A 15,558-nucleotide genomic window follows, 5' to 3' on the forward strand; every position below is an offset into this window, starting at 1 on the left:
TAAAAAAAAAATAAAAAGAAAGAAAGAAAGATTGATGTATGAGATCGATGCACCATTTGGGAAGTGGATGATAATGAGAGCATAAAACCCTAAAAGTCGTGGTTAGTTTTAAGTACTTTCATTTCCTTTTTTGAGTCCTTCTTCCTTTGCGTATTGTACGTTGTTATTTCTGGTTGAATTTTATACCACAAAATCCCCCTCCATTTTGGTTTATTTATGATTGTTCTTTTTAATGTGATCTATTTTGACTTTGCCTTTGGCTTCCCCCCCCCCCCCTAGGTTCATCTGAATTTGAGTCTTCCCTTTAGGGGATGAACCATTTTCCATATCAGACCAAACATTTAGGTAACTTGTAGGACTATAACTTGTTCACACTAACTAAACAGGGTAACTTTTCATTATCAAACAATGCCCTTTTCAAACTTATGCAAAGGATAATGAATTAAGACCTTTAATGTATTCTTCCCTTCAACTTCTTCTATTAATTTGGAAATTATGTGTTTTTTTATTGCTAAGCCATGAAAATTTTTACCAAGATCGGTACTAGGGTTAAAACATCGAAATTAATCCCAATACCTAAATTAGATATGCTCACCACTACAAATTCAACATCACAATGCAAAGTCAGTAACATCATACACAACACCCCGAACATATCCGAAAACATAAACAAAAACCTCACGCAACTCCTAAAAAAATCAGTGCAACAATTAGCTTTTTTAATATGTATTTTAGAAAAAAAAAACAACATTAATCAATAGAGTTTATTTGGAAATTATAATTAATAGAGTTTATTGGAAAAAAAATAACATTAATTAATAGAATTTTTCCTTCCATTGCAATGCTAGTGATGCAATGTTGCCGTGATGGGAAAGAAAGTTTATATACTGCGCTTTTTGTCTTTATGGTGTTCATCAAAAATATCTTCTTTGTTTATGATTTCCAACTGGGCATGGTTTGAAGGAACAGCAATGCTGTGGACCTAATCACATATGATATATAACTTTACAGAGTCAGCTAGCCACACCGGAAAAGGGCTAGGGTTCCCCACCCAGAAAGGTCACCGGCCCCATCCAACCAACCGAGGAAAAAAGAAGAAACCATCCTACCCTTTTTCCATCAACTTGATCTAATTAAACAAAGGGGGGAGACCACACCAACCAAAACAAACATAGTACTCCATTTAATGTTTTTTGTGACAATATCATACTATGTCTAGGTTGTCCATGCAGGTCTGTGTAATCTTCTTTCTGTCTATTACTTTATAATATACGTATAATTATCTTATAATTCGTTATTAAGTTGTACATATACGAACATCGACAAGTAATGGACAGAAAAATAATAGAAGAGAGCCAAATCCTAAGTTGTGCGAACAGGATAATATGACTTAACATATATAAACCTGTTTGATTCTAACTGTTGAGTTTCTTTTTCTCTTTCTTTTTATCTTTCATGTTATCTCCATTATTGGAGTGGTTCTGATACAAGTGAATTGTGCCCACCTTGGGCCATATCAAGAAAGGTGCATGTCTCCCTTTGTCTAAAATGAAAAGGAATCAGATAGGTTTATCAGCTGCATTATAACATCTTTCTGTCACAATTTGATTAGATTGCCCATAAAGTTGTTTTCATGGCATTGTAACTGTTTTTGTTGCTGCTAATTTTCTTTTAAGAGGGCCCAACGCATGATTCGATGCTTCCTACGATGTCCAAAGCCAATGCCGCCATGGACTCATCATATGTAGATAGATAGATAGATAGATATTCTTACCAAAATATTCTCACACATGCACCAATGGAGATGTCGTTTTAACTATTGCAACACCCCAAAACGACATTGGTTTTCTTTTTTTGCCAATTGAGATAGATAACACAATTTTTAAGCATTTGGTCGTTTATGGTCTTGCCAAAAGGAAAGAGGAATTTTTCATTTCCTTTCCTTGTCTTCTCCTACGTTGTTTTATGTTGTGTTGAGATACCGTAAAAATTAACGAGACAAATTCTAGAATAGAATAAAATAAAATAATATTCGTAAAAGAAAAAAAAAAGTTGTTCATCAAAATTGACGGTAGTGTTAAAAATATGATATATATTCGACTGCATGATGTAGCTTGTCCTTTAATGATGGTTAGTTTTCTTTGAGCTAAATACAATTAGCTCCCTTTGTGCCAAAGTTGATGGCATTGTCATATCCAACTTTATAGTATGATCCATAGACAAGATAAACAAAAGGGTGTCGTTTTTATATATTAGTATATGTTAGATTTTTCTTATTAATTTGACATCTGACTTAAGCTCTTTTGTTTAAACTCTTAGCTCATGTCATGTTGTACTAAAATTGGCACCATTAATTGTTATATCCAACTCTATGATATGACTATATCATAGACGAGGCTAAGAAATGGATATTCATTTTATTAATATTATGAATATTCAATTTAAAACTAATTGATTATAGAGTGGAGCTTACCTATTTAAGTAAAGAGATTCGTGCACTTATTAATAAATTAAATGTTAGTTTTTGGATGACATTTGCATTTCAAAGCAATTAAAATGACTAAAAATGTTTTCTTTTGGGGACCATTGGCTTTTGATCTTGTAATTTTCTTTCTATCCAAGACTTAAGTGGAGTTCATTAAGTGAAATTTGTGAGATTCTTAATTAATTGTGAAATTTTAAATAAAAACTAATTAAATTGTACCCAAAAAATCAGTGCATATTTGAAAATATTATTTATATGCCAAATTTAGTTGTCGGGTAAATTAAAATAAAATTTTATCCATAAATCAAATTTTTATGATTTCATACATATGAAAAATCTCTCGACTCGTTCCTCTTAAACTAGAATAAGAGATATTTAACAGTCAAGCGTTAAGTTGTAATTAATTATTTTTATTTATCTGTTTAAAGAGACGAATTTGAATTCCCCTACTGCGGATAAACAAATATTTTTCATAATTAAATTTTAATTTGAACAAAACAAAACTCAACAAAGGAAAATTAACAATCCAGGGGTATTCCCTTGTGGACAACCAATAGATAAAAGTCCATGCTGCAGTTGCAGAAGGGTACGGCTATATGGTATCATGAAAGGTTAATATAAGAACAATTTAATGCTGAAAAATGTGAAGCCAAAGTCCTGATTCCATCAATAGATTCTTTAAATTCAAAAACCAAAAGGAACTTTTGATTTGTTGGTTCAGACAATTTTCAGTACGAAAGGTTATTGATTTCTGGGTTGCAGTTCCAGGTACTGTTCTTACGAAATCATGAGCCCAATTTTATTTTTGTTTCCAATTCTATTAATTAATTATCTCCAATTTCCATCCATTGGAAAAAAAAAAAGTGCGTAAAAATTTCACAAGAAATTTCATAAAAAAACAAAGTTTACATATTAATGATAAAATTTTAAAACTTTAGGAACGAATTTATTTTGTTGATTTTTTTAAAAAATGTATTTATATATAAAAATTAAATAATAATTGCATAAATGTGGATTAGAGTTTGTTAACATGTGCTAATATTATCGAAATATCAGGAACTTTATAAATCCATTTATGAAAATTTTATCATCCGTATATAAAATAATTAAATTTTTTTTATTTGGTTTTGAGAATACAAATAATGTTAAATGCATTAAATGACGTATTATGTATTTGGTGTCTGAATAAGAGTATCTTTCAGAGAAAATCTTAAAAGGACATTCAAAGAGAGGACGTACGGTTGGGGGATTTTGATGGAAAGTGAAACACTGAAAATGCTGTATATATATATATATATATAATTATGAAAAGAAAAACAAATTCCAAATTTCAAGTATTGATTTACTTCCATTGAAATTAGCTTGATTATCTTTACATGAATGTACATTAATAAATTTGCAATTAAATTTTTATTTTATCATTTAACAATATATTCCCAACTATATATCAATTGTACATGCATGTGCGAAATCTATAATATTGAGTGGCTTATAATGGGGAATATGAATATATTAACCCAAACCTTTCTTCTATATTCTTCTTTTGTTCCTTTCCTATTCAATTCTTTTATATTCTCTACTTTCTTATCTTTTGCATCATTAGCAATGCTTATTTGTCGTATTTACTTATGCAAATTTCTCTTCCTTTTTTTTTTTTTAAACAAAATTTTGTTCTTATTAATCGATTTAATTCTTTTATTATTTTATATTGACATATAAGGATGAGAGATTCAAATCCATTTCTCTTGAGTAAGAAGGTACATGTACATTGGGTGGATCTCATACTACATGAGTGGGATTAGACAAATACCTAATCTACGAGTTGTTTTCAGGATTTTTCTTAGATAAATTCATATTTTTATGAAAGTGAAGGTTGTAACACTTATGCGAGTCTTGATTTGGAATACAACGTTAGATTCAGTTTGATATTTATACATTAGTTTCTTCAATCTTATGCTGTGTGAGCATGATTAGACAAACACACAATCTACAGGTTGGTTTTAGAATTTTTTTTTTCTTTAAATGGATTCATGTTGTTTTTAGAAGTGAAAGTTGTAATACCGATACGAGTTTTGATTTATGATAGACTCGGTTTAATATTTATGTAATCTTTCCTGCAATCAACATCCAAATATACTTTTCAAATATATACCACCAAGATCGAAGATCGAATGTTTGGATGAAAAGAAAGTACACCACCAAATATTCCCAACCTTTAGCAGGAAAAACACAACACACAGCATAAGATTAACTTTGGGCATGACAAAGACCAGCACAAAATCATTTACCTAGAAATCTCCCAATAGACATGGAAAAATGTCTTGATGAAGTTTGCTGCAGATTCGGAACAGATCTGCCAAAACATTGTGTTGCTTTCATGGTTAAGTGGACCTTAATTAATATATTCCACTTGTCGGAAAAAAGAAGAAAGAAGAAGAAGCAGCAGCAGCTCTCTTCCTTTCATTTTCTTCAACTTTGGAGTTTGTCTTCATCTCTCGTATGCAAATATAACCAATGATTTCTCTAACAAGTACTTTAGCCTCCATGCGAATGATTTAGTAGATGAACTTACAAAAGTTTGCAAAGTGGGTGTTCTCGATGTTAACAAAATATGATGTTGATATTTAATTAGTTTTTGTTGTGAATTGAATCATTGTATTTTGCATAGAAAAGATACATCTCTATATTTATATTTAACTTTTAATATTAATACATATTAAATTAGTATTTTTATAAAAAAAATTATTATTATTGTATAAATTGACCGTGACAGATTTTTAATTCCATAAATGGATTTATACAATATATTGGTACAAGCAATTTAATAATTAATTCTTCAAAGTTTTGTGCTTTTCAAATCAAATAAAGGGTTGTTTGGGTTATATGAGGCCCAGCATACCTCTTAATATCAGTCCAGGATAGGACTTTGGGCCCAGAGAGAAGGAAATCAGGTCGGGTCAGCTTGCCCCGAATTGAACCCAAGAAAGTTGAGGAGTTACCAAGAGAGTGGAGAAGACGCGCCCCCTTCCTAAAACCCCGCCAAACCCTTTCCCGCCATAGAGAAAAAAGAGGGAAAAAGCGCTTAATTTTGGGTTTTTTATTTCTACAGAATCGAAAAGGTTTCACTTTTAGTTTTCTTTTTTGGCTTAGAAGGTGAAAAGAAGGCTTTTTTCTGTGAGTTGTCTCAGAAATGGATGAAAATTTTGATGAACGAAACAAGCTTCCAGAGCTCAAACTAGGTACCCCAATCACTCCTTTTTATTTTTCTTTAGAGAAAATGCTTTGATTCTTTTTGGGTGATTGATAATGAAATTTGTTTGTTTACCTTTGTTTTTGTTTGGGTAATTGTTAAAAGATGCTAAGCAGGCTCAAGGGTTTCTCTCTTTCTTCAAAACCCTACCCAATGTAAGCCCTCTTTTCTGTATTTCTCTCTCGTTTTTCTTTTTGGAATTTAAGGTAGAAATTTTGGGTTTTTTTTGGGTAGTGTTTATTGGTTTATTATATAATGAAACAAAAAAAAAAAGGAGAGGAAGGGGGGAATGCTGCAGTAAAATAGTTTGTAAAATTAAAGTTGATCTTTACTTTTTTTAAAAAAATTATTTGACCTCTTTCTTTACAGGATGCAAGGGCAGTTCGGTTTTTTGATCGCCGGGTTAGTTCAGGCTTTTGGATTCTATTTATTGTTATTATCTTTATTGATTGTAAATTGTTATGCTGTCTTCACTTCAATTATGATTATAACTTTTAAAGGCTTTTTTTCTATAATGGGTGCTTGTTTTGCCCCCATCATTAAGAAATGCCAGTTGGGTTGTCTTTGAAATCAAAACTTTCTTTTTTTTTTTTTGTTGTTTATAGAAGGAATAGAATGTAACTCCTAAAAATATGGTGTGCGTATAACTATTACTTTATCTAAGTTTTTTCTTCTTCTTTTATATGATATATATATTATCCGAAATTTGGAAAAAAGAAGATAACATTTTTGAGAGTTGAACCTAGCAGGATTGGTTGCTGGGAAATATTTTTCAAAGTCATTTATGTTATGCTAAGGTTGCTATTTCCAATGCTCTATTCCTGAACATACTTGTTTCTTTGATTTTATATGTACCTTTCCATTCTGCTCGTCTATCATTTTCAACTTTCATGTCAGTCAGAATGTGAAAATGTGCGATCGTGCCTGTGAAAATATACAAGCAAACTAGACATTCAGGCATTCTTATATATGTACGCTTATGAAACTTTTATAAAATCATTCTGTTCGGAATGCTACATTTAAACTTTTTTTCCTTTCATGCACCATTTTCCCAAACAATCTTTTGGTAAATATACAGGATTATTATACTGCTCATGGTGAAAATGCAACCTTTATTGCAAAGACATATTACCGCACTACTACTGCTCTCCGGCAACTGGGTAGTGGCTCTGATGGCCTTTCAAGTGTAACTGTTAGTAAAAGCATGTTTGAAACAATTGCTCGTGATCTTCTCCTGGAGAGAACAGACCACACTCTGGAGCTCTATGAAGGCAGTGGCTCCCATTTGAGGTTAATGAAAAGTGGCAGTCCTGGGAATCTGGGCAGTTTTGAAGATGTTCTGTTTGCCAACAATGAGATGCAGGACACACCTGTTGTTGTTGCATTGCTTCCTAACTTCCGTGAAAATGGGTGCACTATTGGGTTCAGTTATGTTGATTTAACGAAGAGGGTACTTGGATTGGCTGAATTTCTTGATGATAGTCACTTTACAAATACAGAGTCGGCTTTGGTTGCTCTCGGTTGTAAGGAATGCCTTTTGCCCATAGAGAGTGGAAAAGCCAGTGAATGTAGAACTCTCAATGATGCTTTGACCAGATGTGGTGTTATGGTAACTGAGAGAAAGAAAACTGAGTTTAAAGCAAGGGATCTGGTTCAGGATCTTGGCAGACTAATCAAAGGTTCCATTGAACCAGTTCGAGACTTGGTTTCTGGATTTGAATTTGCACCTGCTGCTTTAGGAGCCTTACTATCTTATGCAGAACTACTGGCAGATGAAGGCAATTATGGAAATTATAGCATCCGGAGATACAATCTTGGCAGCTACATGAGATTAGATTCTGCTGCTATGAGGGCATTGAATGTCCTAGAAAGCAGAACTGATGCAAACAAAAATTTTAGTTTGTTTGGTCTTATGAATAGAACCTGTACCGCTGGGATGGGTAAGCGGTTGCTTCATATGTGGCTAAAACAGCCTTTGTTAGATGTAAGTGAGATAAACTCAAGGCTAGATTTGGTACAAGCTTTTGTGGAGGATACCGAGCTTCGCCAAGCTTTGAGGCAGCATCTGAAAAGAATTTCAGATATTGAGCGACTTATGCGCAATATTGAAAAGACAAGAGCTGGTTTGCAGCATGTTGTAAAACTTTATCAGGTGCATTAAAATCCTAAGATCTTGCTGATTTATGTTTTGTGAAATAATTTTTAGTGTTCTCCACACCTTATGATTTGGTAAAGGGTTATGAGCTGTAACTTAACTTCTTATGTGCATTTTTGGCACTAATTTTAGAATTTTGTCTTGCAGTACTTTAGAGGAGAGCTTACATCATTTTCTTTATTCTTACTTGTTTGTGTGCAGAGTCATAAACTAGAGTTACACCAGTCTGTAGGTGTATCTTTTTATCTTTTATTTGCACCTTCATCCATTTTAACCTTGTTTCATGTTTCTGGATGCAGTCAAGTATAAGAATTCCCTACATTAAAAGTGCCCTGGAAAAATATGATGGACAGTTTTCATCCTTGATCAGGGAAAGATATTTGGATCCTTTTGAGCTCTTCACTGACGACGATCATTTGAACAAGTTCATTTCTCTTGTTGAAACTTCTGTTGACCTAGATCAACTTGAAAATGGGGAATACATGATTTCACCTAGTTATGATGATGCCCTAGCTGCACTAAAAAATGAGCAGGAGTCACTAGAGCTCCAAATACACAACTTACATAAACAAACTGCTATTGATCTTGATCTGCCAGTAGACAAGGCATTAAAGTTAGATAAGGGCACACAGTTTGGACATGTTTTCAGAATTACAAAGAAAGAAGAGCCAAAAGTAAGAAAAAAGCTCTCCACCCAATTTATTATTCTTGAAACTCGAAAGGATGGAGTTAAATTCACTAGCACAAAGCTTAAAAAGTTGGGGGACCAGTACCAAAAGGTACTTGAGGAGTATAAGAACTGTCAAAAAGAACTAGTCAACCGAGTGGTTCAAACTACAGCAACTTTCTCTGAGGTATTTGTGCTTTCTTGTACCTTGTTGCTTCTTTCGCCTTTTAGAACTTTTATTGAGATGTTTCATGCTGCAGGTGTTTGAGCCCTTAGCTGGGTTGCTCTCCGAATTGGATGTCTTGCTTAGTTTTGCTGATTTAGCTTCTAGTTGCCCTACCCCATACACAAGACCTGAAATTACTCCAGCGGTATATATTCACTACTTTCTTGCATTGATATTTTGTATTTCTTGTTTAATAAGGTCCACTGCTTTACGTTATGGTTATTTTCATGATATAACAGGATGTAGGAGATATTGTATTAGAAGGAAGTAGACATCCCTGTGTGGAGGCGCAAGACTGGGTGAATTTTATACCAAATGATTGTAGACTTGTGAGTATTCTTGTGATCCAGGACCAGAAGCTTCTGGCTTCTTCAAATTGAAGTGACTCATTGCTCTTTGTTTTTCATATGATACAGGTAAGAGGAAAGAGCTGGTTCCAGATCATCACTGGGCCTAATATGGGTGGAAAATCAACATTCATCCGGCAGGTGCTAATTTAATGATACAGTTACATAGTTCTCATTCAAATTTATCTAATTAAATAAGCAGTGACTTTCTGCTCCATATGCCAGATGTCACCATTGGATCTGTTTATAAAAAATTTCATTGCATTGTATCTATTTTGGTTGAACAGGTTGGTGTCAACATTCTGATGGCACAAGTAGGTTCTTTTGTTCCTTGTGAAAAAGCTAGCATTTCTGTCCGAGACTGCATTTTTGCCCGTGTTGGTGCTGGTGACTGCCAAGTAAGTTACATGGCACATAATTTTAAAGTTTAAACGTTTTTGGATAAACTTGGCATAGCCAACTGAGTCTGCTATGACTTGCTTGGTAAATGCTTTCTTCATCAGTATTGTGTTTTCTTTTTCATGTAAACCCTCTGCATTTTATACTCCCTGTTCCCTTCTTTAAGAATTATTATTTCATCCATTGTAAAGTTTTCCTGCTGAAACAGTTGCAAAGATTGGAAGCTTTAAGTGTTGGGAATAGCTCACTTTTGCTCATAAGCATGCCCCCCTGCTCATACACAACATACACCTAATCTCTCAAGTTATTGATTGTTTCTAGTCATTCCAGCCAAATCTTTGAGCATTGTGTATGCAAGTTGTAGTTGAGTTTGGACAATTATATATGTTTTCATTTTCTGCTTTCTTTTAAATGTTCTCAAATGTTGATGCAATTATTTCAAAAAAGAAATTTTAATTCAATAGGGTATTGTATCTTGATTACATATTGCAATCAATCAATAAGGCAAATTCATTTTTTCTGTCAGCAGAATATATTTCTTGAGATCCATGAGGAGAAGGATATAGGATGTGGTTAAACAATATTTTTCTTCTTGTGTAGCTACGTGGAGTTTCTACCTTTATGCAAGAAATGCTTGAAACTGCATCAATATTGAAAGGAGCTACTGACAAGTCATTGATAATCATTGATGAGTTGGGGCGAGGAACATCAACCTATGATGGATTTGGTTAGTTTCGTTCTTGAACATTATTCTAACAATTTCTGCTCCATCTGTCCATCTTGTATTCTTTCCTGTCTTTGACCCCAAATTTTGCATGTAGAGATGACAATAAGATGGGGTAGCCTTCTTCTGCTTAACCTTCATGCGGAACTGTATTATGTTGCCTTGTATGTTGGATAAATGAATGTAGTTATGGGTGAGGATTTTAGTTGGCCCATGTAACATTTTTATAGTAGACGTCTCAAAATATAGTTGATGAATGTGAAAGTCATTCTGTGTTAGTTATAAGAGATGCAGGTCTGAGTCCTTTACCCAGTAGAAGCACATCAATAACTGCCATTCAAGCTCTTTTTCCACTGGACCCCCCACCCCACCCTAATTTTGTTTATTTTTTTTGGCAACCCTCATGGTGATGTGAACTGGATCCTTGATTCCCACCATTGTCTATGTGGTACCATGGTTATGCTACTGGACTGCAGAGGGTTTTCCATCGAATGATGACTTTAGCCAATTCATTCTTACTCACACCAATGTTCACATAAGCTTAGGAAGCATGCCTAATCTATTTAGCCTGATTGGAACACTTTGAACTGGGTAATGCTTTTCTGGTCTTTCTTCAACTAATACCTGGGTTCCCGTAAAATCTGTCAAACTTTTGCATGACTAACGTGTGTATTTTGATGCAATCATCATTTTCTGAATAAAATGTGTCTGCATTCTTATATTCGATTCTCGTTGTTAGCTGCAAAGATTCAATTAGTTACTTGAAAGTGGTACATTCACAATTGATATGGTTAAGGAGAAAAACAATTGTATAGTTAGAATGTCGGATGAAGACGTAATTAAAGCATTGTCCAAACAATATCTCCTGTGATATACCACTTCCTTAAAGTTTCCATTCCTTTTCCCCTTTGCACATTTGACATGTGTGCATGCATCACATGCATATCACAAGTTTCTGTATATTGTGTTGTCAGTTTTAGTTGCAGATTGTATATTATTGTCACCATGGTCATCTGTTTTTTGTGACTTCATTCCTAATTCACAGGTTTAGCATGGGCCATATGCGAGCATATTGTTGAAGTGATCAAAGCACCTACATTGTTCGCTACACACTTCCATGAACTGACTGCATTAACTCATGAAAATGTCAATGATGAGCCACAGGCAAAACAGATTGTTGGTGTGGCAAACTATCATGTTAGTGCTCACATTGACTCATCAAGTCGCAAATTGACAATGCTGTACAAGGTGGGTTAACAGATTGATAGTTATGAGGCCTTCCATGGGATCATGAAACCCACCAGAAATGGTTGGGTAAATGTTGCTTCTTTTGATTCTGGTCAAGTCCTTTCCAGGGTCCTATACTTCCTGCCCCATAAATCTCTTGACGTTAGGCATGGCCAGAGTGCTGAGCAGGCTAATGCTTGTATTTAGGGCAAGCAGATAATAATTAGCTTGGGGTCAATTTATCAATTTAGCAATGCAGGATTAGCCAAATTCATTATTTGGAGGCAAATAACATAATCATTTCCAAAATTAATCTACTAAAGCTTGTTCTATTATTGGTGCCTTTTGTGGTGTGTATTTTCATTTAGCAGAAGACAATCACTTATACTCCTACACATGACCAGGTTGAGCCAGGTGCCTGTGATCAAAGTTTTGGTATTCATGTAGCAGAATTTGCCAACTTTCCTGAAAGTGTTATATGCCTTGCAAGAGAAAAGGCTGCTGAATTGGAAGATTTCTCGCCAACTTCAATCATTTCCAATGATGCTAGACAAGAGGTTCGGCCATTATGTATTTATTTATTTTGTTATAATTCTTGTCACAGGGCTATAATCTGCCTTCAATCTGGTTCTGATCATGCAAACCCTTCGTTTAGCTGATTTTCCTGCTTCAACTGTGGTCTAAGCTAGTTAGCTGCTTCAACTCCAGCTTCCCTTTTTTTTTTATATAATTCTCTTTTTTCTTTTGATCGATCAACTTTGGCTTTCTGGTCTTGGATGCCTCCCTTTAATTAATTAATAGCATTGATAATAGTTACATTACTAGAATTGGCAGGACTAATGTTATGCCACTTGAGTTGCTGAAACTGTTTCCATGATAGTGCATGCGCGCTCAAGTGCACCATCCTTTCACTTCAAATGTGATGTGCGTATACTGTCATATAAGAGTTGTCTGATATTGAAGTGATCTTAGAAATGATATTCACTGCTGTTTGTATCACATGTTATAGCTCAAGAAGATAACAATCGACTGCAAATCATGCCAATATTTTGCTGATAGATACAATGTGTTGGCAAACTACAGGGTAATTTAGAAGATAAGGAAATTATCATTTACCTAGGAGAGTAGGTGCCTGTTGCCACTTTTCTCATTGCTTAAACACTTCAAATTAACAATCCAGAGTGCAAGTTGACAGTTGACACAAAGTCCCGAATGATAACGTGTGATTGAACCAAAAATTTTTCACTCACTATAACATCACAGTTTTCATGAGTTTTATAGCTGTTTTCTTTTACTGTTTTGTAAAGTTTAGCATTCATTCTAGAAATAGTTTCCTCTCATCTGCTTTGCATATACTTTTGAAGAGGAACTTTGGTGCAAATGAATGCCATCTTTCATCTGGAAGACTAGTTGCTTGGAATATGTTATTGGATTCTAATAATTACGATTTACAGGAAGGTTCTAAAAGGAAGCGAGAGTGTGATCCTATTGACATGTCTAGAGGTGCTGCAAAGGCTCACAAGTTCTTGAAGGACTTTGCTGATTTGCCATTAGAGTCTATGGACCTGAAGCAGGCTCTGCAACAAGTAAACAAGCTAAGGGGTGACTTAGAAAAGGATGCAGTAAACTGTAACTGGCTCCGGCAATTCCTTTAGTTACCCCCAACTCAAGGTACCCTCTTCGCCCGCAAAACCACAAGTGAAGTTAATGTTTCTAATGGTTTATTGTGAAATGGCTTTGTGTCAAGCACTCCTTTCCCATTTTTGTACAAACAGAAACTTTGACAATGGCACCGGAAGCAGCAGCAGAAGCCCTGCTGTCTTCTTTCCGGGGTGGCATATCTGACCTTAGCCTGAGTACCGGGGTTTCTGTTATTTATCTCTCTTCCCTTCCTTTTTTGTAGAGGTGATGGGGTGCCTCTTGATGTAAATAGTAGTTTCTTACCTAGGTTTAAATTGAGGAATTAAGAGATGTAGAATCCCTGGCTTGCATTGAATTTTAGTGGATCATATATTCCCTTATCTTTGGCTTCCCTTTGAATTAAGATTAGTATCAAAAAACCAAACATGGTGCTTAATTATAAATATCAATTTTGCATACCCCGATCGACTCGATGTTAATTGAAATATAAGGGAAAAAATCACTAATGATATGAAAAAAAAATTGAAATCACGAGAAATATAAATAAATTTTATTTTTGATGTATTTATATTTTTTAATTAAAAAAAGTTTAAATCTCATTAATTATATGAAATTTGAATGAGTTATAAAAAAAAAAAAAAAAAACTTTTGAATGACTTCGATCAAGTCTTACTCGATTTAACTGCCAAATTGTCGAGTTTGGATCCATTTTTGACCAAACAGGGTTCAAGTTCAACAACAATGTGTTGGACCAAATGAACTAGCAATTCAACGGGCTGTCTGAACAGATTATCTGCGTGGTACGTAGAGGATAGAACCAACCAGGTCCGGTCCCTACCCCTCGTCCGGACATGCGGTCCACTCGTCATAAGATCCTTTTATGAATGATCTAAGGTATAGTTTTGAGAGAAGAAGACTCTCAAAACATAACTTTTAAAGTAAACTAACATGTCTCATATTCTCAGGTGTGGGGCCTTGCATTTATTCTTTAGTTTGCCATTGAGAAAGAATTTTTTTTTTTGTCTTTAATTAAAACTGACTTAATGTATTTGGATAGTTAACTTATTAATTGGTATATAATTTCTCTTTTTAAAAAGCATGATTTGAATCTTTTTTCTTTCAAGTTTAAGAAAAAAAATTTGACTTAATTAATAAAATTTAATTAATTTAATTAAAGAGATCGGTTAAATCGATTCAACTTAACAAGAAAGGTTCGATGTATTTCACTTTTTAAATTTCTTATTATTGTTTTCTTATCTAAAATAAAACTTTTAGTAGTAATGCAAAAATTGGTTAAAATTGCTTAATTAATAAACTTTAATTAATGAGATAGGTTAAGTCAGTTCAATTTAATGAGAAAAGTTCAGCCTATTTCATTTTTCTAAATTTCTTCTTATTATTTTTAAATAAAATTAAAATTAGTAAATCCGTCCATTAATCTTTTTCTCAACATCCCAATCTTCTATGTACATTTCATAAATAAAAAAAAAAACTCCAAATGCACGGACATTTTTGAATATCTAGTCAAAAAGTGTTTGGAATATAGGCAATTGTTCTTCTTCTTTATTATTTTTGTCCATTAGCCAATGCTTAATATATTCTTGGAAGCTTATGAAACAAAAAAGAAAAAAATAATCAGAACAGATGATTCCTCCATAGATAATATATAATGTTTACAAATTATTCCTTTTTAACCTTTTACAATTTATTTTTAAGTTTTTATTTAATTAAATATATTATCTCGACAGTTTATTATTAATTTTTTTTAATTATATTTAAAAAAATTTTGATATACAACCATCAACGATATTTTATGTAAAAAGATAAAAATATAATCCTCGCCCGTCAATTATTTCGATTGAATTTTTTTTTGAACTTAGTAGTATTTTTTTAATTGAAAATATACAAATTCATTGCATTTTGATATGCATACCCATTAAAACAATTATTAAAAAATAGTAATATAAGAAGAAAATCAGGAGAGAAATGCAGAAAATGCCAAAATAATGAAAAGAGCATGAAAATACCTTACGTCAAATGATAACTACAAACTGAAATTAGTGATGATGATATTTTTGTTAAACAGGACAAATACAGCTGATGCAATGATTCAGAAGATTAAAAATCAAATCAGATACTACAAACTGAAATTAGTGATCATGATATTTTTGTTAAACAGGACAAATACAGCTGATGCAATGATTCGGAAGATTAAAAATCAAATCAGATAATATGTTGATAATAATAAGTATTGGGTCCCAATGGCTTTTGATAGCCAATCCTTGATTGCCAAATGGAGTGATTGTGTTTTTTTGGCGGGAAAAATTACTTATTATAACATTTTTAATTAAAACTATTGAAAATTTTAAGTATTTAATTACATTAATTTTGCACTATTTTCTCTCTTTTTTTATTTTTTTAATGTAAATCCTAATAA

The 15,558-nt window shown here is 33.3% G+C and overlaps 1 protein-coding gene across 1 annotated transcript; it reads left to right on the forward strand.

Annotated features, from left to right (window-relative positions):
- The first annotated feature begins 5,506 nt into the window (after window positions 1-5,506).
- On the forward strand, window positions 5,507-13,501 carry MSH2 (MUTS homolog 2). The gene is made up of 13 exons (XM_018118396.2): window positions 5,507-5,724; window positions 5,841-5,890; window positions 6,105-6,137; window positions 6,814-7,887; window positions 8,190-8,744; window positions 8,818-8,928; window positions 9,023-9,112; window positions 9,200-9,271; window positions 9,418-9,528; window positions 10,130-10,256; window positions 11,299-11,501; window positions 11,885-12,037; window positions 12,935-13,501. The coding sequence occupies exons 1-13, from the start codon at window positions 5,676-5,678 to the stop codon at window positions 13,133-13,135; spliced, it is 2,829 nt and encodes a 942-aa protein (XP_017973885.2). The 5' UTR covers window positions 5,507-5,675; the 3' UTR covers window positions 13,136-13,501.
- The last annotated feature ends 2,057 nt before the right edge of the window (window positions 13,502-15,558 follow it).

This window comes from Theobroma cacao, chromosome 3 (assembly GCF_053813885.1).
Source record: "Theobroma cacao isolate CCN51 chromosome 3, ASM5381388v1, whole genome shotgun sequence".
In the NCBI taxonomy this organism is placed as follows: Eukaryota; Viridiplantae; Streptophyta; class Magnoliopsida; order Malvales; family Malvaceae; genus Theobroma; species Theobroma cacao.

Excerpts from the sequence above, each read along its gene's own strand:
- MSH2 (XM_018118396.2), top strand. The coding sequence starts at position 5,676 with ATGGATGAAAATTTTGATGAACGAAACAAGCTTCCAGAGCTCAAACTA. Across the intron at positions 7,888-8,189 it reads ATGTTGTAAAACTTTATCAG|TCAAGTATAAGAATTCCCTA; the intron begins GTGCATTAAAAT and ends TTCTGGATGCAG. Across the intron at positions 12,038-12,934 it reads CCAATGATGCTAGACAAGAG|GAAGGTTCTAAAAGGAAGCG; the intron begins GTTCGGCCATTA and ends TACGATTTACAG.